The 27,393-nt window shown below is 38.0% G+C and overlaps 3 protein-coding genes and 1 pseudogene across 3 annotated transcripts; 3 read left to right on the top strand and 1 right to left on the bottom strand.

Moving 5' to 3' along the window:
* Positions 1-3,871: 3,871 nt before the first annotated feature.
* LOC144633512 (BTB/POZ domain-containing protein 2-like) lies at positions 3,872-4,858 on the bottom strand. Its single transcript, XM_078492363.1, has 2 exons — positions 4,261-4,858; positions 3,872-4,167 (listed from the first exon to the last, which is right to left on the bottom strand). The coding sequence occupies exons 1-2, from the start codon at positions 4,856-4,858 to the stop codon at positions 3,872-3,874; spliced, it is 894 nt and encodes a 297-aa protein (XP_078348489.1).
* Positions 4,859-7,852: 2,994 nt separating this feature from the next.
* Positions 7,853-8,602, top strand: LOC144633360 (uncharacterized). The gene has a single exon (XM_078492240.1). The coding sequence runs from the start codon at positions 7,987-7,989 to the stop codon at positions 8,599-8,601; it is 615 nt and encodes a 204-aa protein (XP_078348366.1). The 5' UTR covers positions 7,853-7,986; the 3' UTR covers position 8,602.
* A 2,161-nt stretch (positions 8,603-10,763) lies between these two features.
* On the top strand, positions 10,764-16,875 carry LOC144633846 (uncharacterized). The gene is made up of 3 exons (XM_078492734.1): positions 10,764-11,139; positions 14,891-15,008; positions 15,822-16,875. The coding sequence occupies exons 1-3, from the start codon at positions 10,777-10,779 to the stop codon at positions 16,292-16,294; spliced, it is 954 nt and encodes a 317-aa protein (XP_078348860.1). The 5' UTR covers positions 10,764-10,776; the 3' UTR covers positions 16,295-16,875.
* A 3,582-nt stretch (positions 16,876-20,457) lies between these two features.
* LOC144633513 (uncharacterized) lies at positions 20,458-26,915 on the top strand (annotated as a pseudogene).
* The last annotated feature ends 478 nt before the right edge of the window (positions 26,916-27,393 follow it).

Raw genomic sequence — 27,393 nt, forward strand, 5'->3', positions numbered from 1 at the left:
GGATTTTTGTGTGTTGGAAGTTCTGCGCATGCTGTGCAATAACACTGACATCTTCATTTAGGCATTATTTTGGAATGTTACAACTCATGTCAGCAAAATGTTAAGTTAATTAATAAAATCATATTTAAGCTTTTAGCCTTATTGTTTCACTTGCGAAGCGAAGCCTCAAAAATTAATAAGTAAAAAAAGACATGGTACTGGTTCTTTTTAATATGCAAGATTAAAAAGAACATGAAGAAGAAGAGATTAAAGCAGAAAACATTGTGATAAAAACAAAACAAAAAAAACAGTTGTTTATATTTTCCCAATATTTAAACCAGCGGTCCTGGAACACGGTTTTAAAGTTCTTACACTGCGTGAAGATTTGGCGTTCCTCGTTGGTTTGCCGTTGTAGTTTTACTACCAGGATGATGATCCGGCAACAAAACGTCAAGGGCAAGAAGAACAAAATCGTCATCGCAATATATAAATTGCAGACACCAAAGTTATAAGAACTTAACACTTCGTTATAAACGAAAAATTAATGAGCAATTGAAGAGTATTTCTGGAAATAATGTTTGGAATATAATCCCTGTATAACTGTTATACAGCGAACCACTTTGTAACAATTTAAAACACCGGCCCTGTATTTCAACAAGTTTCTTCACAAATCTGCAGCATTCATTCATCCTTTGCTTGGTTTCCCTAATAAACGTTGGTTTGGGCATGTACAGTGGTGGTGGATAACTCCTGTTCAATTGTTTCACAACCGACTTCTTCGAAGTAGAGGAGTAAATTAAACAGATTGGAGAGCAGCGAGTTATACCAAGAACCTCTTTGTCCTCTTAGAAATGAATAGAATTGCTTTCCATTGATTCAACTGACGAACTTTAACATCGTTTTGACAGCGGCTTGACACCCGCCTATTTTCTCTTCTCCTCGTTTACAAGTTGCAATTTTTTTTTTTGAAAATTCGAACCGTGCATAACGCAGAGGTGTTCGTAAGCGCTCTTCTGTTCTGGATTGGCTTTGTAAAATCCTCTCCCTTTCTCTCTCAAAGGCTCTTTCTTCCTCACATTTAGGTTTGTCTATCAAGGAAGACTTTCTCCTGAACTTAGCGTTTGCATTTCTTGTTAGAAGAAACCTTGCACGCTTTTTTTGTCAAAAACAACTCGGGTAAATCATTACGAGCGGACATTTTGCATGAACTAGAGGGGCGAATTGATAGAACGACAGAAGATGTCGAGACAACCATTACAAAAAGCCCACAAGCGTCCTCAGTGTAACCCTTTTTACATCAAATAAAACAAAGTAAACAACTTCGAAGCTGTTTATCTGTTTAATGGACAATAGCAAGATAAATTAAAACAATAGTGTTTTTACCTTCTGCAGTGTGACGTCACAAGTTTTATACTTGACTGGTTCAAGAGTTCTTCGCAAATGTTTCGCTTTTGTAAAATAAGATGCATTTCCCTTGAAAGACATCTTCAAAAATCTAGAAAATGCAGTCAGACATCATAGTGGGTACTGGATTTAGAGGTTAATAGCAGTTATAAGACATTTCTGTCATTGTTATTAGAAAATCTGCCAAAGTGAAACTGGATTAATGAGCTTCCGTTCTCATTCAAAATTGACTTAAAAACAAATTAAATAACGAGCTTAATTTAAGAGCATTGGAACATCTTATAAATTGATAAGCCAATTTTCCTATTTGGAAACAAATGAATTACCTAAAAATAAGTAAATTGACGGTTGCTTTTTCGAAATGTTGAAAGGATTTCATTCGTTTGCTTGTGTACGTGCAACTTATTAAACCTTTTTAAACAAGGAAGAGCAGTGAAACTCCTCTGTTCTCGTTAAGTTTTTTAGTAGTTATCTTTATTCAAAATGTAAAACTCTCTATAACTTTGTAAGTGAGCGGCAAAGTTCTGTTTAATAAGGAAATTTCTGTCTTTTATCCAATGTCATCTGCATCAAGATAACCTGAATAAAGTGAAGAAATTATGCAAGGAACTGAATCAAAGATACGTTTTTTTATTTCCTGATTGTTAGTATATAAAGATGAACTTATTGAAATACAGGGCCGGTGTTACAAATTGTTACAACTTACAACTTGTTTATAACTTGTTTATCACTCAGCAATCCACAAACTCGCACGTATAACTTTGACGAACGTGACGTCACGCTTCATTGCAACCTCATTGTCACTGGGTTTAATTTATATATTAGATCTGAACACCTTTTTTACTAAATAAATAATTGTATCCTCCTCCAATTTTGATTTTTTCAGTTTCGAGCCTTACAATTTTGTTCCTTGTGAACTTATTGCAACGAGAATGTTGGTTCCGTTGCATAATGCTGAGTGTTTTAAAGGTTGAGTCAACGGATTATTCTCTTGCCCATTTAGATGGCTGAGTAGAGTACACGGGACAACTCGCAACAACAATTTTTTGCACAATGTTGCGCTAATCGAACACCGTGTAACATGATACCGGGATGATTTTTCGCGCAACTTTTGACTTAACAACAAGTTGCGAAATTTTTAACCTAAGTAAAAAAACTCGCAACCTTAAAGTATCTTTGTTGTCCAATTTAAGGAAAATTGTCACGTGGCCAGAACCCACCTTACCTGGTATTTGGTCACCGCAACCTCATCTCGTAAGTGGCCTTGTATTGGACAATATTGTAATGAGAAAATACTTATTTATCAGCAACTTGACTTGTATCAGTAGCTGTTTAATTTTCTGTCTCAAAAACTACCGGACATACTTTGAATTAACAGGGATCGACGGAGTTAATGACTTTACCTTTCATTTATTTACTGTAACGAGAAGTCGATGATGGCCGCAACAAACCTCGTTCCCAGGGTCTCTCTCTCTCTTGGGGGCAGGGAGAGAGAGACCCTGGTCGACCCTGGGAAGGAGGATGGGCTGCAACATATTGCCATCGTGGCTTTGTTGGTTGCATTGATAAACTTGGTTCGATCAATTGATTACAACATTTTGCCTGTTCTAGAAAATGCTGAACTACAAGACTGTATGTGTTTGCCAAGTCAATGATATGCTTCAGGCATAAATCAGATAAATCTATGTAGGCTATGTAACATGCTCACCCCCAAGCTAACAAAACAATTTACATATTCCATTTTAACTAAAAATCCTGTTTATTCCCTATAAATATTCATTAGCTAGATTCTAGCTATAGACTTCATGCATAGTATATAAGCATGTGTTAATTATTCATGGTTGTCAGTTTGACTATTGGTTGGAATCGCCCCACCCATCCACCCCTTCTGCCTTCTCTTTGAGTACCTTCATGTATTCCTCAGCGAGCTTGCTCATCTGAGTTGACTTTCCTAAAACTAAATGCTAATAAGTAAGCAGGAAGGTAAATGAACTATCCAACTCTCTTGTGCTCAGCTAGGCGGCTAAAGTTTTGCCTCGAGATCTTTCTATACTATAATGTAAGCTAAACATGAACAGAAGTCTCTATCATCTCAGTATCAATGAATGTTCTGTTTTCAATAATGCGAGAAAGACAAGCTTAGTACCTCTTAACTTTTATATATTGTGTTCGGTACGCTCCAATTCAACCTTGGTCGGCAATGTAGTTATATTTAATAACTGATAGAAAAAAAAAAAAAACACAACAAAGATCTCATGAACATGGAGATCTACATACACAAATGAGATATTGATAGACAGTTCAACTTTCTAAGAGCTATAAATAAGTTTTTTTAGCTGAACAGTAAGGCGGGAAACTGGCCCACTGTTTGGTTGGTTCCATTACTGCAAACGCCCGAAGTACGGAAGGTGAATCATACTCCTTGGCACTCTACAGACGCTTGCCCTTCCCTGCCACAACATGATGAAGGACCCTTGATAAGCGACACTTACTGGTATTCCTTATTTCCCACCAGACAAACTGGACGACTAAACCGTACATCAAAGCTGTAATAAGAATCAGACTGGTTCTTTACTGAGGCGTACGATGCTGATTGTTTCACCAGAGAAGAGCCTTCTATGGCATCTTCAACTTCAGTAGTAACCGTGTACTCGCCACCTTCAAAACCAAAATGCTCAACTCCATGTAACATCATGGGTTTGTTAACAGTGAAATTAATACAGTCAGCACTAGCATCGGGACGGGAGTAATCCCACACATTACTGCGTCCACTGGGTGGACCACCTGCCGGAAAGACCTTTACAAATCTGGAACATCGATAGATAGGTGCAATCCTTGGAGTTTGTTTGTATGGTAAAGCTAAGGTTTAAATATCACTGTAGTGTTTCATCATGTCACCAACCCGGCTTGAAAAGAAAGAATTAATGTAAGAATCGAATACAACCGAGGCAAATTCCTTCAGCGACATTAACGGAAACCTAATCGCTTTCACGATCTCCTCTCCCACAATTCGTCTTTTCGCATCTCCATCAGGAGTTATTCTTTGCCTTTCACTTTCTTTTGTGGCCCAGGGATCAACAGCTTTAAACAGTTCCGCTTCTTTCACGTTCAACCTTTCTCTCTTCACAACAGACTCGACAAGGGATCGCTCAAGTGTAACAAATTCTTCTGACGTCACAGCTTCTTCGGTCTGCTTCTCAATCACTTTCCAGCATTGATCTTCCAAATCTTCATCTTTAAATTTCTGGGCATGCGGCAAAATGGAAAACACGTTTGATGCTTTCAAATTGTCTCGCAGGTATTCGTTGCATCTCCCAGCGAGTGAAGGCACCATATATTTGTTCGCCAAGTACAGCACTTGCATTACATTACTTCCGCTTAAATTCCCTTCGTCGCTGTACAAGAAAGGAAACAATTCCAACAGACTCTCATAGTCACAGTCAGGCAGTTCAATAGAATCTGTAGTCTCCGCCATTTGAACATAGAACATGGCAAAGAACACAGGAATGCTGATTGCGAGCACAAACTTGTGAGCTGGGACACCTTCTTACTTTCACTACCGCCAGTCGACACTGGAACAACAAACTTCACATCGCTCAATAAATCGTTGTTGAAAATAAACGTGGTTCTCTCGACGAATCGAAGTTGATCTTTTCGTCTGCCATTCTTTTCAACAACAGCCATCATTGGTGTTCTCGAAAATAATTTTTCTTGGTCCTGCGGGTCTCGCTCTGTTTGACCTAAACATAAGATAGGGGCCAAGGTCCCTTAGGTCCCTCGACCTCCCTGGCCTTAGATCCGCTACTGGATTGAGTTCTTTTTTTTTTTCTTTCACAAATTCTCCAACGTGTATGTGTTTGCTATTTATCATATCGATCCGGGATAAACTGGCACTAAATAAAGAAAACAAAATGGCGGTGGACTGCTTCGAATCACTGACCACCGTCTTCTATTCGATTGCTTTCGTTCCCATAATACACCCTTTTACCCCCCCCCCCCCCATAATTTTTGCATAAGCACTGTTTTCAATTTCTCTTGAGATTTACAATGACGTACAATCGTCTCAAGAGAAATTGAAAACAATGCTTATGCAAAAACTTTGGGGGTAAACAGGGTGTATTAAGGGATCGTGAAAAAAGCGAATTTGTAAAAATGGAATTTCGCCTACTGAGAAGACTTATTGACTTTTAAGTCAATAATTTTAAAAAATTACTTATTTGAGCTACTAAATTTCCTAATTCAGGTGGCAATGTACTCCGTTCCCACCAAAATCATTTCTTAAAAACAGTTCTATGATGTCATCAACGTCATATGAAATTTTAATGTATGTGTGCATGTCTGAAGTGTTCTTTGGATCTTCGTGTTCCTTTGTACAAGCAAGGAAGACAGTTTAAAAAAATTAACTTTTCTCGTTCAGTCTTTTGAAATGTGTCTGTATTCAAAATGCAAGCTCTTGTTTACTTTGTTCTGTTTAATCCGAATTTTCCTGTCTTTAATCCTTTGTTATCTGTATTAAGGCAACTTACATCAATTAAGTAAAGCAGAATTGTAAAATGGATGGAAATCAGTTTCTTCAGTTATTTTTCGATTGTATGTGTTGTTGTTTTGTTTATCAGTCAGTGATCAATAGCTCTTACGTACAACATACAAGAACGAACGTGACGTCATGCTTAATTGCAACCTCATTCCCACTGTGTTTAATTAGACTGATACCTTCTTTTTGTAAGGAATGTTTGATTTGATTTTTGAACTGTTGGTTGTCTTTTCTAGCATAGTGTAGCCTTGCAGTCCGTATTCCTGATGATTTGTTGACATGAAAATGTTATTCTTAAGAATTAGGCATTGCATTCGACACGCTTAAGGTGGTGTCCGTTGCATAAAGTGTTTCCCAATATTGTGCTAAAAATTATGCTCTTACCCATTAAGAAAGCTGAATAGAGAGAGGCACTGTGAGAGTAAACTATCTTTGTTGTGCAATTCAATAAAAATTGTCACCAACTTAATAATTTGTATGGTTGTACAAAATCCTGCCTCTCATAAATTGCCAAGCGGACCACTTTTATTTACTGCGATCGATCCAGCGACGCAAAATAGTTTTATCATCCATTAATTTACCACTACAAGAAGTACATAATGGCCGCTACATGTTGCCATCGTGGCTTTGTTGGTCGGAAAATTAAACCAAGTTTGATTTATTACGAACTTGTGGCTGTCGAGGAAGTGTTGAACCGCTAGATTGTACGCGTTTCCTAAAGTCGATGATTTACATCAATGGTAAACTTATGTAAACTGCTCACAAAAGAATTAAAACAAATATTTACATATACCAACCCACTTCCCACCCCATTATCACGTTTATGCTCTGTAATTAATCCTACCCAACTTTCTCATGGTCAGTTAGCATTCCAATATTAAAACAAGAATCAAACAAAGTATTTGGAGGATGGAGGAGGCTACTTCACGGTACTAAAAGAAAAGCAAATTTCGTTTGATGACTGTACTTAAGCTTTAGTATTAATAAGCCCGTTTAGTCTCCTTCGACGGTTGACGGAGTAATAAAATAAATGTACCCATTTGTCAGTAGACGACTAAATGTTGTAGTTTGACGTTTGAGCCCATCTTGAGATTTTCTAGGGAAATGGCTGTTTTTGAGTTTCCCTTATTTTACGGTAAAAAAATTCTGAAGTTCGTGACTTCTTCGTTTGTTCGTTCGATTAAACATCCACGTAAATGCGAATTAAATCATGACTGGAACAAAACATTATTGTTTTCTTTTTCTTCATTGTTTACCTTCCTGCATAATCACGAGCCTAGTTAGCCATGTATTTGGAGAACCATGGGCATCACGCAAAAGATAATTAAAACATAGCTTTGGGGGACGTAGAATGAAAAGAAGATATGAAATTTTGTACTTATAAAAATATTTTTCTAGGATCATACATGGAGACAGCAACCATATACTGAAGGCAACACCTTCTCACTGAAAAGAGACCAAAAAAAAAAAAAAACGATCCACATATGTGTCTTGCTTAATCACGTTAAGCGATCATGTTGTGGGGTGTTTTCATTGTGTGGGTGCATGGAGGGTTCGAAAATACGGTTAACAAAACCGAAACATTCATTTTACGCAGTAATAAAAATGAACATGAAATAAAACCACTTGGAGGAAATACGCACCCGGATGTTACATTCACTCACGCAACATGCAAAATAACTTTGGTCACGACATCCTCCGCGTTAGCTCATGAAAGTTCTGCTCGATAAAGTTCTGCTCATATGTGACCTTGCACATGTATTAGTCGTGAAATCGAGAAGAAAGACTCAAGTGCAGACGACAAATTTATATGAAGAGCCTGTCAAAAAAAGCAAAATTCGGCAAAAGCAAATGTTTGAATTGTGCAACGGACATTAAATAGAACACTGAGAGGCACTTCTATTTGACGTCATATTGGTGACAGTGTTTATTTTGAACGCTGTATTGTTTATAAAGTTTATAAACCACAACTTCCCTTGTGGAAATCAGATAAAACGTCTCCGAGAGATCAACCGACGTTAGAAGCCTTGTAAAATTTTCCAGCACTAGTTTACACTCAGCCAAGAAAAATGAAACCTAGCAACGAAGAATCTTTTATACTGTTGTCAAAGAACAACGCAAAAGTTTTACTTGTACGAAATGCAATGAACCAAGCCAGCCTTAAGAAGGAATCTCGACTGCTCGAGAAAGAGAGAAACTCAGAAGAAAGATTATTCCTCAAAGCAAGAGAACATCTTTTACAACAGCAATCAGCACGAATTTGTGAAACCGCTCAAAGACCGTCGTCTTCTTGCAGCTTTCAACCGGAGGGCAACGTGGTTAAATGGAAAAGTGAAATAAGTTTGGCCGGAGAATTGTCTCCTAGACCAAGAAGGAAAGAGTTTGATGGAAACCATTCAAAAGGGCATATGCCGTTGTCTTCCTCGTTTCCTTTGCTTTCCGAAGGAACTGCTAAAATCTCAAGTCCCAGATCTAGAAGAAAAGCACTGCCCTCTTTGAACTGTAGTCATACTGCGAGTTCTCTTCCAGACATCCATACCACCTCGAATGGGACAACAGGAGCAAAGAAATACACTGAAACAAAGCGAACATCACAACTTTCTAACAAGGAAAAGTCTGACGACTGGAAGGAATTACAGAAGTGTAGATACCTGCGCACGCATTCAACAGAGAAAGATTGTTGACGTTAGAGACGTTAGAGCGGGCTTCGTAGATTGACCCTAGCATGCTTTTCTGACCAGGGCTTGTAGCCATCGGAAATTGATTTAGTTTAATAGCATCAAGCGTTGGAAAACTCTTGCAATTGACATCAGACTTGTTTATTTGTCAAACATTCAGAAAGTCGCAAGTTAAGTACCTTTACAATAGTTCGTTAGGGCCAATTTTCTTTAGTTATATCGCATTTCATAATTATCATAGTCTTGTGTATGTTGTTGTAATTACAGTTTTTCACTTATATTTGCTATTTATACAGAGGGCCTCGCGCTGTGATTAACATTATTCTGTCACGGGTAGGTGTCCCACCCACTGCAAATAAACGCATTTCATTACAACGCAGTATAATTACACCTATCTCCGGCAAATCTTATCTTGGCAAACATAACATAATTAACAATTATTCCACGAGCGCGCGTTGGATATGAGCAGGGTGATGAGATGGTAGATAGTCAACGAGGCGCGAAGCGCTGAGTTGTCTATCACGATCTCATATCCAAGAAGCGCGACTGGAATAATTGTTTTATTAAAAACGCCCAAAGTATTGCAATATTTGAGCTCCCAAGCTGTTCTCGTTGACGCGTATCAGGTAATATATTTGTGGTCAATGGTATATGAGCTCATACACCATTGCCTATTGCTAGTTTTTAATAGCATGTATGATGCCCTGCATTCCTAAACATTAGAAGATATGAGGGGCTTTTACTTGGGGTAGAAGAGAAGAATGCGTCACAGATGAGATCCAAGTAATAGGCGAGATTAATGTATGTAAAAAACATGAATATTTTGGGGGGACCCCGATTTCCCTATTGAAGGGAAAGGGAAACGGAGACAAGTAGGTGAAATGAAGGAAGGACCGCAGGGGAAGCGCGAGTGAAGGTGAGAGAGAAGTGGAGGAGAGAAGTGAAAATGATAGATAGAAGTAAGTTAGAAGGGGAAAAGAAAAGAGAAAGAGATTAGAAGGGAATAAAAGGGGAGAAGGATAGGGTAGAATTTTTGTATTTGTTTGTTGTTTTTAGTAAAATAGTATAAAAATGGTGAGAAGAGGAGTATATTTTTTAAAAATGTGAGTGTGAGATGTTACATTAGAATGATTATGAACACAATATCCAGAATGATACACTAGAGATTTATACATATGATTAGTACGATTTGATTTGATATTAATTTGGAAAAATTTGAGAATGTTTGTCATTAGTGTATACGGCCTTCACCCCAAGTAAAAGCCATATGAGGTGGCGAACAACAATACTGAGGTTTATAAATGGGGTTGGGGTTGGTGGTGGGGGGGGAGGGGGGGGGGGGGTAGTGGAGGCTTATAGCCGAGATTTAACGGTGTGTTCCAAAAAAAAAAATTGTATCAGTCTTTGTCCTTGTTAAATGAATCGCAACTTGTTTTTATGAAAGCACAAGAATCAGATGAATCTACTGGCTTGAAAGTATTGAAAAATTAAAGATGTCTCAGTTAGTTGTGCACACCCTGATCTACAACCGGCGGGGGGCTAGAGAGCTTTTCCGCTAAACGCCACCAGGCTTTTGGCCAGGGAGAACTAAACGGATACTAGCTGTGCCCACAGTAAAAAAAAAGTCGATGGTTTAATGTTACGTCGCTGTTCGCGTATTCATGTAAATTTTCTTTTTTCCTGTGAGATATATAAAAATTAAGTTAAAAAAACGCCTGTGTTCTTTCGACAGAAATTAGGCGACGTTTGAATCGGCTGTTGTCATATTTGTGTCAAACATTTGACTAGTTCTGTCGCACTTAAGCGACAGAAATAAGGCAGTGAATTTTATGCATATATTGTTCTAAATGCACAAGAAGCAATTTTTCTAATGACAGTAATACAGTCCCCTACTTGATAAGAAAAAATGCGCGGAAATCCGACTTTTTTGTGACCAACTTTCGCTATTTTAGAAGATTATTATTTTAAGATTATTATTATTAAGATTTTAAGAAAAACGACAATTTTTTAAGTTTGAAAGACATGTTTCGACAGAGCATCTGTCATCTTCAGTTTAATGGTTTACAAAGCACAGTGAGTTGAATAATAAGTAGAAAAAAAATGCTAATTAAGACAAGATTATTAATACGAAAGTTAGGGTCTGGAAACACACAGATGAAAAGTAGAGACGTCTGTTTAAACATGGACACAACAAAAGTTTTCCTTTTAATTCTGTTTCAAGGAATGGTAAATATTGCCATTTTCGCCGTCGCAAAGGAATTCATACCTTCTCGTTCGGCATATTTCACGACGCGACAAAATACGCGGCTTAAAGGCCATGTTATAAAGCGGTTCGAGTCACCCAACTTAATGTCGTGCAGTCATTCGTGCCTGAGAAACGCGTGGTGCACTTCCACAAATTTTAAAAAGCCATCCGGGATAAACGGAAAAGGAACATGTGAACTGAACAAGCACGGGACTATTGACTTACACACTCTAACAGCAAGTGTCATGAGCACCAAGTTTCACGAGCAACAAGGAGTTACTTTCTCTATACTTCTGAAGGTAAATTATGACATCTCAGAGACCTAGTGAATATTGTTAAATCTGAATATGTTCAGAGTATTTTTGCTATCGTGATCGAAGCTCGATTCCAAAAGCAATTCATTCTCGCATCTGTAGAAAGCGCTAGCTGCATCACGTAAAAGGAGGTTCTATGCCGCTACATAAACATTGCGTGTCGTTATTTGGCCTTGTTAATTTCAGGGAAAAATACATTTCTTGACAAAATTTCCCTTTCTCTATTTCTAAACTATTTTTAAGACGAAAAGAAGATACTCAAATTCTTGAGGCTGTGACATTTTAAAGATGGAGAAAAAACTCCAATGTCCCTCGCAAGCCGTACAAGCTCTTTGCGTTTGTTATTTGTTGTAGAACGTGATGCTTTTAAATCTCTCCCGCTATTATCAAAGAAACTGCGGACAAAGGAACGTTGAATATTCAGTTACTATCGTAGAGAAATTTTGAATATTATCTTTCCTTATTACAGGCGACAGAAAAGTGAATACAGTAGAACCCCGGTAACTCGAACTCTGAAGGGAAACGAAAAACAGTTCGAGTTAGCGAGGTTTCGAGTTATCGGGGTCGATTGAATATTTAATTTGCCAAGTTAAAAATTGATAGTTTACTGATTTTTCAGCATTTCAGTATACAGTATAGTGCAAATTAAACTTATCTCGTCAAAACCTCTCACACGATCATACATTTTTATGTTAAGAGTGGAAAATGACTGTCAAATACGTGATCTGTGCGTTGCTCAATTAAAATCAAATTGCTGTAGTTTTCGTTTTAGTGTTTAAATCCAAATACACGACAAGAAGAGCTAATGGAACATTTCAATGGGCATCTGTGGCAAGTTGCAAGAACCAGAATTCGAGTTATCGGGGTAAATTTGACCCAAATATTGATCAAGGAAAAAGAAATTTAGTCAAATTAGCGGGGTTTTCGAGTTATCCGAGTTCGAGTTAACCGAGTAGAAATGACTGAAAAGTGGGTTCAAATCCAAGGGAAATGGAAGTCTGTTCGAGTTAGCAGGGTTGTTCGAGTTATCCGAGTTCGAGTTAACGGGGTTCTACTGTATATAAAATTTCAAGCAGTGAGCCAGAGTGTTCGAAATTTGGACTCATACAAACTGTTTTAAAAAAACACAAAACCTTTGAACTGAATAAGCTCGTGGTAGCAGCTGGTTTTCTCGCTTATTTAAACTCTTTCAAAAATATCGTATTTACGAAATCAGCCAAGAAACCCTTAATTGGTATATCAATAAACTGTTGTAAACTGTTGTCTCATCGCAACATGAAACTATCAACGATCGGGGCAGTGCAGTAGTTTTTTGGGGACTTTTTAAATAGATGTAGAAAATTCCGTTTTCATCGTTTGCGCGCAAGCTGGTCGGCTGACGTTTCCCAGACTTTTTCTAGATCGTGATGTTTTACCTCTTTATTGTTAAAGAAACTGGACAACAAGGAATATTGAATACTCCGATCCATTAAAGTCGTAAAGGAATTTTAACTATTTCAATAAAACAAAAATAATGAATACTGGTAACAGAAAAGAATATAAAAGATTTTTGCAAACCCTGGAAGCAGCTGATTTTCTCGCTTAGTTTAAACGCTGTCAAAAAAGGTGGTCTTAAAAAATCTGTCAAGAAACTTTTTTATACGCGACATCAACACAACATGAAACAATTAACGAGTTCTCCGTATGGCGAGTGCAGTGTTTCTTTAAGAAATTAATGTTGGAAGTTAAACTCATTTTTAACTACATAATGGCTGCGGTCACATCTAGACTGCTAACTATAGTTAAGACGACGTTAACTATAGTTGGCTATTTCGCAAAAGTGACCGCCTCTTCGTTCACCCTAACTGTAGTTAGAAAATATACGCCTCGCTGATCCAAAACAATACAGACTAACTATAGTTATACCCAGGCAGGTTCCATGGGTTAGTCTTAAGTTTACAAACGAAAAACCAATCAGAATGCGACAATTCTTTTCGCACGTGCGAGATGAACATAAATATGCAAAACAAATTGTGAAGGGAAGGAAAAAAAAAAGAAAAAAAAAAACATGCCAAAAAATTACATATCACCAATGTTAGCAAAAGTAAAGCTGGAATTATTCGGCGTTTAGCATCCTTTCTTCATTTTATACTCTTCAACGCCGAGAAGACGTGCAAAAATAGAAAAAATAGAGGAACAACTGGACACAGATTAACAACAAGGGTTGTCATGAAATATTTTAAAGTCGAAATTATTCGAAAGCTAATCAGAACTAACTATAGTTAACTGCATCGGTGTGACCGCAAAGACGACCGAAAGCACTAACTATAGTTAGGTATGGCGTCACGTAACTTGAGACTAACTATAGTTAAACTTTAGTTACGTCGTAGATGTGACCGCAGCCAATATTTAACAGAGACAACAACACTGTTGTAAAATTCATTAGTATTCATGCGGGTGCAAACCAATCCCAGTACCATAATCAGATCACATGTACACAGCTGTAAACCCTAATACAAATCAAACAATAGAATTAACTTTTGATACAAACTCCTGCTCAGCTAATTAGTATTCATTAACTTTTGATACAGATCTGTACTGATTCGCATAACAATACTTTGCATTCAATTTATTGTTTTCATTTCACAGATCTCCCTCTCATATTTTATCTACTACTTAAAATTTGGCCTGTGAAAGGAGCTGATATTCTCTCTTATTTATTGAACGGTCTCAAAACTTGCAGTCAAAACAGCTCAAGTGTTGATCCCAAGGATGAACTAATGAATTCATGAAAACCCGGCCAACATATTGGAACATTGTTGTGCACAAATGTGGAACACGTTTGCAATTGTGCGCATGCCTCGGTGCAACAATGTTGCACGAACGTGGTCAGACGAGTGCAACATCATGAACATTCTAAAGTGTTGCGAGAAAAATTTTGATCATTTTCAAACTTGAGCCAACATCATCCAACATGATGCAAGAGGGTGGCGAAACTTGTGCAACAGTGTTGCGATATGTTGCGTTCAAATGTAGCGTGCGTTTGGCCGGGCATTTAGTGCATTGTAGGGACCGGTCATTATTTATCGCCAAAAAAGAGGGGGGTTGGGTAGGATTTTGGGGGGTTACTTGACTTTAAGATGAGGGAAACGGTGGGAAACACTCAGTTGGGCTAAGACGGAAATAGGGATGTGTCAAATTTAAAGCTACTAGTTAAAAATATAGTATGATGATGAATTTAATGCCGAAGATTTATGCTCATACTGCTTTTGACGTTTGAAATGTATTAATCACTGGTCGGTCCTGGATTTATTAGAGCCATGATAATATACATGCAAAAATTTCTGCATGCTAATTGGCTGAGAGCACGTCAATTAATCCCAAACAGTGCAGAAAGTTGAAATTGAGTGGATTTTACAAAGCCCGACAACTCCGTTATGTTTGAACGAATCGGAAAGGTAAGCTACGTATAAACACGGTTTGTTTGTCATCCACTTCAAGTGAAATTTTTGTATGTGTATTATTAACAAGTAATCACATGATTTTTCTCGTACAATTTGGGATAAATCAGCACTCGTAAATTTTTCAAAGACTACAAATTGCACTCGCCCTACGGGCTTGTGCAATTTGGTTAGCCTTTGAAAAATTTACTCGTGCGGATTTATCCCAAATTGCACTCGAAATCATGCGATTACCTATACTAATTACTTAGCTTTATTTTCATTCACGGATGTTTTTCCTCACTTATCCTATTCAGGGATGTCTCATGACCGGCTGCCTCAATGGCGGCTCTTGTGTACCTGACGAAAAGAAACAAACATTTTCATGTTCGTGTAAAGTGCCATGGATTGGAGAGCAATGTGCAACAAAAATCGGTAAGAAATAGTTTTTCCTAAGCTTCATTAAACATCTAGTTTGTTTTATCTTTTATTATTCATAACATAATTTTAGACGTTTTCAACCAATTTGTCAATCAACTGAGTCCTTAATAACATGAGATGTTGCATGCTCATTGCTTTTGATGAGCTGGTCGATAGAGCTGTGATTACTTTTTTGCCGCGAGTCCATTTATAACTCCATACCGTAAAATTCCGGTTATAAGGCCTGGGCTTATACAACTTCGTAAGGGGTTTTGTGTGGGCTTATAAGCGGAGGGGCTTATATCCGGGAGGGCTTATAAGCAGAATAAATAAAACGTTTCGAAACGAGCCACGGGAGTGTTGATCAAAATACGTTTTTAGGTTAAAAACGCATAAAAAACAACATTTAGCCCTGTTCAGTACTGTCATCCGGCTGAGGAGGGCATATATCTGGGGGGCTTATAATCGGATGCATTTTTTTGTTTCCGATAGATGGGCCTATAACCGGGGGGGCTTATAAGCGGGAGGGGGCTTATAACTGGAATTTTACGGTATGCTATGAGCAGTCACCGTGTAAGCAAAAATCAGGCGTATAAGCTAAGTACATGTAAAACGTAACGACTGCTTTCAAGCCTAGTAGCCCATCAGACCACTAGGCATCTTATTTTGTCGCCTCTACCCGTCTAACCCACGATCAGGGGCTGTTTGTTTTCAACTATTTCAAATAATACTGATTTGGACTGAGCTTTCAACTAGATTTAGAGATAACAAGTTAAGTTTCTACTCGGGTGATGTAATAATATATGTTTTCGTTTGGATAAATTTTAGAGAACTGGCAGAAGATAAACACAGAACCTGTTTGCTTTGGAGCGCGAGGTAACCAGTATGGTGCCTTCAACATCACAAAGAGTGGACGTCTTAAGACAATAAAGCTCATCCACAAATCGGGGTCGATCAAATGCAACCCAGTTGATAGTGCATCCTACTGGGGTTGCAGATATTCGGGAAGCTATGGCAATAACGGCCTACTGACTATCATCACAAATGCCAATAAAGAAGCCGTTCTACCACCTGCTGGAGACTTGAAGGCAGCCAGTCAGTGTGACAACAAAAAGCACTTTTACAGTCTTGATGGAACTAACCACACATCTTCAGAGCTCGTTTTCCCCGACCTTTCCATCCCGTTGTCTGTGTCATGCAACCAGGAATTGCAGATATGGTACGGACAGGATTGGGTGGACTGCAGTGAAGATAACAACAGTGGCACAACATGTGTTGATGTGTATGCGTGGTATACTTAAAGTCAGACACATGAGTCTCTGGCTTTAAAATCTGGAACATTTTGGAGTAAATAACCTTATTGACATTAACCTTGTTTGGTAACATAGTAGTAACGTAACAGAAAATGTAAAAAGATGCAGTTTAAACAATTATCCCGGGGAGGGGGATGGGGGTACTCGACAAAATCTCGGGTAGGGACACGAACCTCTGATTTTCCTACCCTGGTAAAGACAGAATTCAAATTTCTGATACCCCGTCTAAGACATAAACAAGTACCTCACTGGCTTTGTTGTGATTGTGAATTTAGCTAAATATCACTGCCCAAATCAACGTAAGTCAGCAATCGGGAAGAATTTGTGATAATTCGGCTTGTTACACCTCTGCATGCATATAGGCCTATCCTTTTGACATTGGTCCATGCAAAGATACCCCGTTAAAGACAAAAAGGGGTGAAATATATACCGCGTTCAAGACAAAAAAACCTGAAAACAATAACCTATCGGGCCGCACGTCCCTGTTAAGCCCTAATAAGGGAGTGTCCCTCCGGGACATTTATCAAGGCGGCAAAACATATCAAGTGGCTTAAAAGTTAAGGGTGCAAGTTCGTTCTTGAGTTCAATAGCAGTTAAGTGATTTCTGTCATTGTTATTAGAAAACCTGCCAAATTAACACTGGATTAATGAGCCTCCGCTCTTTTTCAAAATTGTATAATTTAAATCAAATTAAATAAAGAGCATAATTTTAGAGCATGGGGACATCTTATAAATCGATAAGCCAATTTTCCAGTAAATTATCCAAAAAGGAGTAAATTGACAGTTGTATTTTCGAAAAATGTTGACAGAATTTCATTCGTTTCCTTGTGTACGTACAACCTATTAAAACGTCCTAATTTATCGATACTGTATCCTGTTTTTGTAATTTTAAATATTTTTTACTTGTAAGGGCATTGAGAATTTTAATGAAATGCACTAAAAATAAATTATTATTATTATTATTATTTTGTTTAATTAATTTTATTCATTTCGAGTCCTTAAATAGTTCTAAGATGCTAGCAATATATAATTTTTTTTTCAGATTTTCGTGCCGTTTTGCACAAGCACGGAAGAGCAGTTCATTTCCACTGTTCTTGTTTAGTCTTTTAGAAGTTCTCTTTATTCAAAATGCAAACTCTGAAACGTTAACTTTGTATGTGGGCGGCAGTTTTGTTTAAAAAATAATGTTCTGTGTTTAATCCAATGTCATCTGCATCAAGACAACCTGAATATAGTGAAGGAATTATTTAAGGAACTGAAAGAGAAGCTTTTCTTTATTTCCTGATTGTTAGTATATGAAGATGACCGTGAAATATCAGTCAGCGATCGACAAACTCGCACGTATAACTTTGGAGAACGTGACGTCACGCTTCATTGCAACCTCATTCTTACTGGGTTTAAAGGGACTGTGTCACGGCTGAGTTAATTTTTTATTAAGTTTTGCTTAATAAAACTTAACGGTTTGCGGAGAAATCACTTCTATTGTTCTATAAATGACCAAACTATAACTTCATTACAACCAAATATGTCTCTTGGGCTTTATAATTTAAAGTAACCATCAAACGAGATTAACTTTGAAAACTGTTTGAACAGCCTCAGCCTAACAGTATTTCCAAAACCCAAATCGCAATCCGTTTTAATCTTCGTCACTTTTGGACATCCGTACTTTCTTTTTTTCTTCACTGTTTTAAGCGGGTTATTGCTATCTTTTTTCTCCGAATTTGATGGCCATGTCTAAATTTGGTTAAAATCCGTGACACAGTTCCTTTAATTTTTAGATTTGATTTCTTTACAAATAAATAATTGTATCGCTACTTGGCGCAGAACTGCTGAGAAAGAAAGAACAGCCTTAGGTTTCAGTTCGTGGAGCGAGGCAACGACGGCTGCTCGGGACCGTGCGGCATGGCGAAAGAGAGTGTCCGGCCAGAAGTACATAATCTAGACTAGATTATGTACTTCTGACCGTCTGGGCCTATACCCAAATAGGGTTATGGCAATAAGTTAAAGTAAGTCAATTGTATAGTTAAATTATTGCATTCTCGAATTGTTGATTTTCTCACTTTCCAGCATTGCTATTGCTTTACATTTTGTGTTCCTTGTGGACTTATTGCGATATGTATATATGAGAATGCTGGGCTGAAAATTTGACATGGCATCAGGGAGCCCCTCCCAGGGGGGGGGGGGGGTCCATGTTCCCTTGTTAGTTTTTGTGACCCCTGTTCCCTTAAATATCAGAAACACAGCTTTTTTTCCCGTGCTTTTAACTTGATTTTCCTTTTGTTCCCGAAAGATGGTGTCGGTTGCATGGAGTGTATATCGTTGAGAGACCTACCCCTTTTGTATAATATTAGGGAAGGTTCTTTGAATATTTTCTTGAACTTACAATGGTTGTTGTTCTATTAAGTTCCAGTTTTTCATGAGTATTTGCTTCAAGTTTGGACTGTGTTTGGTACTGCTGGTTGGTATTCCGTTACATAAGGCAAGATTTTTTCGTTTTGAGTTTTGGTTGGAGGGACTGCTTCCTGTTTTCAAAATTAACTTCCGCGAGAGTTCGTTGGAAAAGGCTTTCTGGGTAACCTGTCTCGATAAGATGTGATTGGAAGTGTTTGAATTTTTCCTCAAATTTTGTTTTAGAGGAATTTGTTCTAAACAGTCTCAAGGCTTTCCCTTTGATAAAACCTCTATTAATATACCTCCTGGTGGGTGATACGCCGGAGTAATAGGTATACTAACTCAACTCTTTCAGTGGGCTTGTAATCAGGTAATGCGGGCGTATGTCAAGCACTGATTCGTATAATGCGACCGCAATATTAAGTGCCCATGGCAGTTCCGTGTGTTTGTAGGTTACAACAAATGCACCTAGTTAAAACGTTTCCGCTTGTCGTTTGATTTTCATGAAATCGTTGAAATTTTTACAGGCTATGTCTATTGAGTTGTGCTTTGCCATGTCAAACGGTATGCGACCTCTGTGTCGTTCGAATGCCGATTCTTGGTCATCATCTCGATAAAAACTCAGAATAACTTTGACCACGCTCCACTCGACGCCATCACGAAGATCAACATGTGCCTGGTACGACCCTGGTACCTTTTGCATATAATATCAGGTTATATGTCACCTGGTCACGCAGCACGAAATAGCTTTGCTGATAGGAAAAACTTTGTTGCTTTTATTTACAACAAAAAATTTAATTTTTTGGCCAAATATCAGTAAACTACAGTTTTTTTAGCTGGTCAGTTGACTGTTAACCCATAAGCACCCTCTTTTGATTTCTGACTTGTTTTAATCGTTACTAAAAGCACGGATACGAAGTATCAATCAACAGCTAGACTCATAAAATAAAATTGGATTAAAATAAGAAATAAAAATGGATACTGACAGAACATTCAACATTTTCCGTAGTGTACACATTAGATTAAATGTAAAGTTTAACGCTGGAAAGTTCAATGTAAAATACTAAACGTTTCGGCAGTGCTGCCTTCATCAGTAGTGCTGCCTTCATCACTACTACTGATGAAGGCAGCACTGCCGAAACATTTAGCATTTTACTTTGAACTTTCCAGCGTTAAACTTTACATTTAATCCAATGTGTTCATTTAAATTAACGCTGCGCAGGACATTTTCGTTTTTTCGATTTTCCGTAGTGTGCCTATCAAGAGAAAGTTGTCATAACTTTTCTATTCAAATGTAGGTTTGTTAATTCTAAGCTCTTTGGCACATTTTTTCTTTGCAAACACGACTCCCTTCGTAATGGTTAAAAGCCGAGGCTCCCCCTCTCGTACTCTGACAGAACTGAAAAGACAATTTTACAATTACAATTACCGCAGACTCAAACGCCTCTGGGTCACCTGTTCTCACTCCGTAAAGCTAGACATCCGTTTAATAATGGACACAAAAAGGTTTTCCGTTTAATCTAGCTGTTTGAAGGAATGGCAAATATTGCAGTTTTCGCCGTGAAAGAAAATTTCACATCTTTTTTAAAAATTATATTTCTATTCAAATGTTGCTTTGTTAATTCTAAGGTTTTTAGCACATTTTTGTTTTCTTGCTTTTTTCTTTGGCAAACGTGGGTCTCTTGGTAATTAAATAAAAGCTCTTCCTATCGCACTCTGACAGAACTGAAAAGGCAATTTTACAACTACGTATATAATTACCGCAGGCTCTAACGCCTTAAATTCACCTGTTCCAGGCCACTTTGTACAGAAGTCCTTTTAATGATGGACGCAAAAAAGATTTTCCTTTTAATCCTATTTCAAGAAATAGTAAATGTGGCCATTTATGCCGTCGAAGAAAAATCCACATCTTCTCGTTCGGCATCTTTCACGACGCGACAAAATACGCGGCTTAAAGGCCATGTTATAAAGCGGTTCGGGTCACCCAGCTTAATGTTGTGCAGTCATTCATGCTTAAAAAAAGCGTGGTGCACTTCCACAAATTTTAAAGAGCCATCCGGGATGAATGGAAAAGGAACATGTGAACTAAACAAGCACGGGACCATCGACTTACATACGCTAAAAGCAAGTGTCATGAGCACCAAGTTTCACGAGCAACAAGGAGTTACTTTCTCAATGCTTCTGAAGGTAAAGTATTCTTGCCCTTGAAGTTTGAACCACTTACATCTCAGAGACCCAGTGAATAATGTTCAATCTGTACATGTAAAAAGTTCTTTTTGCGATTAGAATCGCTTTTGGAATCGACCTTCGGTCACGAAGGTAATTTTAAAAGTGATACAGTAATGTTATCTCATGTGATCAACGCGGCTGTGCGAAAGCGCTACCTGGATCGCGTAAAAAGGAAGTTCATTGCCGCTACATAAACATTGCGTGTCATTATAATTATTTGGTCTTAGCCAACAAGAATTTCATTTCTCCATTTCTGAACATTTTTTAAAACGAGAAGCTGATTCTTTAAATAGATATAGAAAATTCTTCATCATTGTCAAAAAGCTGCAAACAAAAAATATTGAATACTCAGTTAAAATCGGAAAAGGAATTTTTGACTATTTTAATTTTTAAACCAGGAGTAATGGAAACTGGACAGAAAAGAGCTAAAAACGTTCCAAGCCTAGAGCCGGAGTGTTCGAAATCAAACCCTTTGAATCGGCCCCTGGAGGCAGCTGTTTTTCTCTGTCAAACACTGTCTTTAAAAAACAGCCAAGAAACTATTGACAACGAGCCCTCTGTACGGCGGGTGTAGTGTTTTTTTTGAGAATTGCTGGAAATTTAACTCTTTTTTAACTAAATAATATTTAAAAGGAAAAAACCTGTTAAAATTTGGCTTGTGGAAGAAGCTGGTTTAATCTCTTATTTATTTAATGAACGCTTGTTACATAATAAAATCGATGTTTTCAAGTAAAAACGCGTACAAGTTTAAGCAGTGCATATGATTTAGGTTTGAGCTTATAGATGGTGTCATTTTTAATTTTCAGCGTACTCTAGGTGTTTTTAGAGTTTCTGTAATTTTTGTTTAATTTCTTAAGTGTTGATTTCACAGTTCTTTGACTTTACATCGGAAAAAGTAATTATCTTTGCTTGGAACTAGCCAACTAAATTATATTGTATCTTTAATGTAAGCAGCTAATGGCACCTCTGTTTATTTTGTACGTTTTTGGCCTTGATGAATTGTTAGTTGGAATAAATGATTTTAAGTATTCTATCCAAAAGTTTTCTTAGATAGCTCACTGTTATTGTTATCGTACTTTTTCTGGGATCAAACTATGCTTCGCCGAAGCGAACTTGCTCTTTGGAAGCAACTCTCAGTGTTTAGAATGTAATGATTACCTACCTGTAATGATTAAACGTGCAGGGATAAATTATTGGTACGATGTGTAAACTAAAAAAGTCTTATTTAGAATGCTGTTTGTACACGAACTGATTGTTACACCTCTGGGGTTTGATTCAAAAGTCGTAAAAAAAAACTTAGTATTAAAATATGGATGATCGGGTCTGGAATGAACGGATCCATAATTTCATCATAATTGTTAACGGACGTTTTTTCCTAACTAATTCTATTAAGGGATGTCTCATTACCGGCTGCCTCAATGGCGGCTCTTGTGTGTCTGACGAAAAGAAACAGAAATTTTCATGTTCGTGCAAAGTGCCATGGATTGGAGAGCGATGTGCAACAAAAATCGGTAAGAAATGGTATTACCTAAGTTTTACTTAACTGCTAGTTAATATTATCTGTTTATTATCCATAAGATAATTTTAGACCCTTTCAAACAAATTTTGGAATCAACTGAGACCCTAAAACACGAGGAGCTGCCCATTGCTTTCAGTGAGGTGATCGATAGGGCCGAGATTAGGCACTATATTTTTGCCGTGGATCCAGTAACGAAGCGCGCGAGGTCTAATATATAGATTTAGGCAGGCCTAAAAGCGGAGCTCCCCATTTATTTAATTTTTACTGGAGCTTACAATGTTTTCATTCTGGTGAATAAGCGGCCAATGTACAAATGTTTACGGTGGTTTATAGGTGCAAGACAAAAATAATAATCTTAAAGCAGGGCAAATGTCATTACTCATGGCACGAAAAATTACTTAAGAGTACAGTAAATTATCTGCTTTCTAGCGATAGAAAATAGTTTCGCGATCCTGGTATACCTTGTTTCGCTTACGAAAAAGAGCTTTATGCTTCTGTCCCTCCCAAAATTGCTTGAAAACTTGTAGGAACAGAATTTTTCCTCCAAAAACGCTATAAATCAAGCTCTTCGAGCATGGACTGAATTTTTTTCACCAAGTTTTACGTTTGGTTTTCATACCTTGAACATATATGAGCAGCAGGTGATTCTAGGTAGATCCATCGTTGGTGAAGCTCATGTGAAACCCGATGTAGCTTTCGAATGCTCCTTCATGTACGACGCTAGCTCTACAGATAGACACAGAAGTCATCGATCGATTATGGCTCTCAATGTCCACTTTTTTGGCGGTCGATTACTTTCTACACGTAATTGCTAGCAACATTTTGTTTCTTAGCTTCTTGTTTTTCTTGTCAAACCCCTTTTAATTTTAAAGGCCGCCTTTATACGGCCGTCTTGCTTCACTCTTTCTACCATCAAACGTTTTAACTATGGCCGCCATGTTGCACGACGTACGTACGTCGTACGCGCCCGCGAACCATGCCGCTAGCCATGATGACCATGAAAAACCAAAAGCATGGTTCTGTTAATTTTCTATGTGTATGGGGCTCTGCTCTGGGAGCTCCGCTAAAAATAGAATGCAAATGAATATAACCTTCACGAGGCTCAGAAAACATCAGCGTGTTCTGAGAGAACTAGAGGGAATATAGGCGAAGTTTTTGTTTTATGAAAGTGTTTTAGGAACACCGGGTGATTTAGAAAGTGTTTTAAGAAAAATCATCCGCCATTTCGGTTTGTTTGTCTGAGTCTTGTCTGAGTAGTGACGTCACTCGCGCGCTTCGCTATTACAACTCTACCGCACGCTAAACTTGAGCGGTTACCAAGTCACCGTGTGTAAGTAAAAGGCAAAGGCTGCGTTCGAGCCCAGTGGCCCATCAAACCGGCGCTTAGGGCGAATAAGAGTATGTCTACTCCCCACTTGATAGGATGCTAGTCCATCGCAGGGTTATCACCCAGCATCTAGTTCACTGGTTACCATGTACATCCGAAGACTAAGTTTTCAGATAGCTTCTTTTCTTGTGAAATGTCAAGTGGCCTTTATTACATGGGTTCGAAATAACCTCAAATGATGAATTGTTCCAAGCATTACTTTTTCACAAATATTAATTCGTGATGCCAGAACCATTGAGCATCACCACCTCCTGAGTGGTCCTGCCTTGCTTACTACTGACACATTGTTGAAAGGTACTCAAAACTAAGCGACATCGACAAATTCGCACCAAGAACGTTTTGTTTGGCATGGAAAAATGGGAACGAGAACCTGTTCTAAAAATCTTTGTCGATCTTAAACTAAAGAGTAAAATTTCTTTTTTGTTTTGAACTGAAGGAAAAGGTTGGTATTCCCATTATTCTGCTCGTTCCTGTAAGGACATCCGGGACTCTGGAGACTCTAAAGGAGACGGGGAGTACTGGATCGACCCGAAGAGAAATAATAATCCTTTGAAAGTCTTCTGTGACATGACAACTGACGGAGGTGAGATGAAAAGGAACCAAGTAACTGAATAGGAACGAATGATGTCTGTGCCTTTAGTGACGTTGTTCCTTTAAACAATGAAAAGAAATTTCGTAATAGTGTGATCGTCCGGGTGAGAGTAGTTCTGAAAATAACTGTTGTTGGTAACTGACAACCTGAGTTGAAGTAATCTTCAGAGACAAGTAAAAAGTTGTTTGTCAGTCTGGTCTGTTGAAGCTGATTGGTCACTTTAGCCGTGATTTTACTGGCTGTTAGACTCGTAAAAAGTTTGTCAACAGTAATTGGTCAGTTTCAACTCGTTTATTTTTAGTCAAATTTAGTATTTATGTTTAAGGTCCGTTCTTTGGTTTTGTTTGCTTCGTGAATGAGCCGCTTGTAACTTGCTGGTAGTTTATTCAGTCGTTGAAAATAGTTTGTATTATATTTGTAAGGTTTCAGCACTACTCTCACCCCGACGACCACACCGTATACGAAATACTGATACTCCTGGGTTTAAACTATGTATTAAAAGGAACAATGTAATGAATTCCGGCAGGTGTAGCCTAAAATGGTAAGATGCAACAACTAAATTTCGAAACGTGCCACATGTGCGACAAATTCCAACATAGGAGTACTATTTCGTTCAATGTTTAAAGGAGCTCCGTCACGGACGACTCGTCTTGAAAAAAAAAATTGGCAAGTTTTTCAATTTTCAAGTTTGTCAGTCGTAATCTGTCTTTATCTTCGTTAGACGAAACCATCCATGGTTATTTTCGGGTTGTGTTTACTTCTTTGTTGTTTTCCTACATTACACAACTATTATTTTGAATTCTTGGTTTTCACATGACATCATCAAAATTCTAAAATCCAGAATCGCAAGGCCCCTGAGTTTTTATCCTTCACTGGCTATTAAACGTCTTTAATACATATATTTTTTAAGGTTTTTAGCTCGATAGCATTCGCCGTCTTTAAGATAGAGCATTTTGAATTTCGGAGTTTCACGCCACACGAGATCAAAAATGGCCGCCAAACGGCTGCCACGTAAAATGCTTTATCTTGTGATTTTTAACAATCTGAACAGTTGAGATTTTGCGAGAAGTGTTTATCTGAATGTTTACTTGTTCATGATGGTGATCTGACCGCTTTTTGTAGCAGAAGTGATTGTCAGATGTTTTTGTCGATTTCCGGCCGCCATGTTGGAGCCCAATCAGTTGGGCTCCAACATGGCGATTCCATACTGTGCTCTCTAAATTTGCGTGAAACATTTTGACGGATAACTCGAGTACGGAATAACGTACAAACCTGAGACTTGGACGAGTAGTTTATATTGCAGTTTTCTACAACCTGTAATATTCTTGATTTTTTTGACTCATAGTTTTGGATTTATTTTTTCGCAGCGTGACAGTGAAAACCACCTATACATTACAAAACTATTATTTTGATAAGTTGTCACGGACAACTCATCTTGAAAAAAAAAATTGGCAAGTTTTTTAAGTTTGTGAGTCGTAATCTGTTTTAATCTTCGTTAGACGAAACCATCCATGGTTATTTTCGGGTTTTGTTTACTTCTTTGTTGTTTTTCTACATTACACAACTATTATTTTGAGGTGTCCTTGAATTTGGAAGTAATCAGAAAAAGGACTTAAAATATCGTGACAATGCTCCTTTAAGGCGCTGACGGACCATGAGACATGTCACAAGGACATGACGGTATGTGTGGCTGCGATATGTCCTTTCACGTGCCAGCAAGTTTGTACCTTGTTGTAACTGTTGTTTATCTTTGCTAAAGTTGACGCAATTTACCAATGTCAGCAAGTTCCCACCTTGGGCTTTTTTGTTGATCATCCAGAAGCAATTTCTCGGAAAAGTGATTTCTTCATTTGATGGTTGAAATGATACTAGCTGGTCCCACTTGTCAGTTATGATATCTCTGTGACTAAACAAACTTATTCTTGGTTTTAGGAGGTTGGCTTCTTGTTTCCAACGTTGTTATGAAGAACTCATCTCTCTCCCTCCAGCTGTCAGTTCAGTGGTCATACCGTGGAATCAGCAGCTACCAAAACAACAACACGGTTCTTTCGAAAATTAAAGTGCCATGAAATGGCTGAAAACCTATTTGCCTTTCAAACAGCTGAGGTTCCACTGCAGCAAACAACAGGGACGCACGTTCCACGTGACCACGGTCGCTAACAGCACTGGTGAAGCTGTGGTCCAGTATTTCAGCGGTCAGACTGACGTCATGCCTCACTCGTGTAATTCCTTTGTTAGAATGGAAGATGACAATTCTGAGTCAGCAAAAGTTTGCCACGAGTGGGGCGCAGAAAATGGAGTCGTTTACAATGTTGGGAAATGGGGGTCTGAAAGAAATGAAAACCGATTATACGATGCTGTTGTTGTTGTTTGGTACAAATATCACTGGCTTATTTATCCAGAGGGTGGTAGATTGGAATGTGATGACTTCATGGATGGAGTGTCGGATGGAGTGTCTTCTGGTGATTTCTGGAAAGTATATGTTCGTTAGGACCTTAGCGTTTGTTTGTAGACTGAGTTTTGTTTTGACACTTTTCATATGCTTTACTGCAAGTTTTAGATAAATAGATTTAAAGAAAATTTGGGCGCATTTTCCCTCAAAATTTGTTTCTATTTCTGGGCTTCGTTTATCTGTTTGTTTGTCGCAAGCCATGACTAGTACGTTAAATTAAATTAATTTGACAAGTTTGTTCGAAAATACCGCAGTGATAAAATGCAGAATCCGAATACGATTTGTCAGCTCTTCAACAAACGTCGAAATGGAAATATTTACTACATTTATTTTCAAATGGGATCCCTTTATCTCCATTATCCCCAGTAAACGTCACTTTCGACAATTTCTTATCCAATCAGAAGTAAAACTCAAGGCCAATCGTGACTCGCTCACACACGTTTTCCCGCGCTTTGTGTCTGGCAACATGTATTTGCTTCGAGTTTTGATTGGTTCACTGGATTGTCTGTTCCCTGCT

Source organism: Oculina patagonica, chromosome 12 (assembly GCF_052425735.1).
Source record: "Oculina patagonica isolate OP01 chromosome 12, crgOcupat, whole genome shotgun sequence".
NCBI lineage: Eukaryota > Metazoa > Cnidaria > Anthozoa > Scleractinia > Oculinidae > Oculina > Oculina patagonica.

Coding starts and splice junctions, on each gene's coding strand:
- LOC144633360 (XM_078492240.1), top strand. CDS start 7,987: ATGAAACCTAGCAACGAAGAATCTTTTATACTGTTGTCAAAGAACAAC.
- LOC144633512 (XM_078492363.1), bottom strand. CDS start 4,858: ATGGCGGAGACTACAGATTCTATTGAACTGCCTGACTGTGACTATGAG. Junction 4,168..4,260: donor TGACATGATGAAACACTACA/GTGATATTTAAA, acceptor TCTTTCCGGCAG/GTGGTCCACCCAGTGGACGC.
- LOC144633846 (XM_078492734.1), top strand. CDS start 10,777: ATGGACACAACAAAAGTTTTCCTTTTAATTCTGTTTCAAGGAATGGTA. Junction 11,140..14,890: donor CTTTCTCTATACTTCTGAAG/GTAAATTATGAC, acceptor TATCCTATTCAG/GGATGTCTCATGACCGGCTG. Junction 15,009..15,821: donor GCAATGTGCAACAAAAATCG/GTAAGAAATAGT, acceptor GATAAATTTTAG/AGAACTGGCAGAAGATAAAC.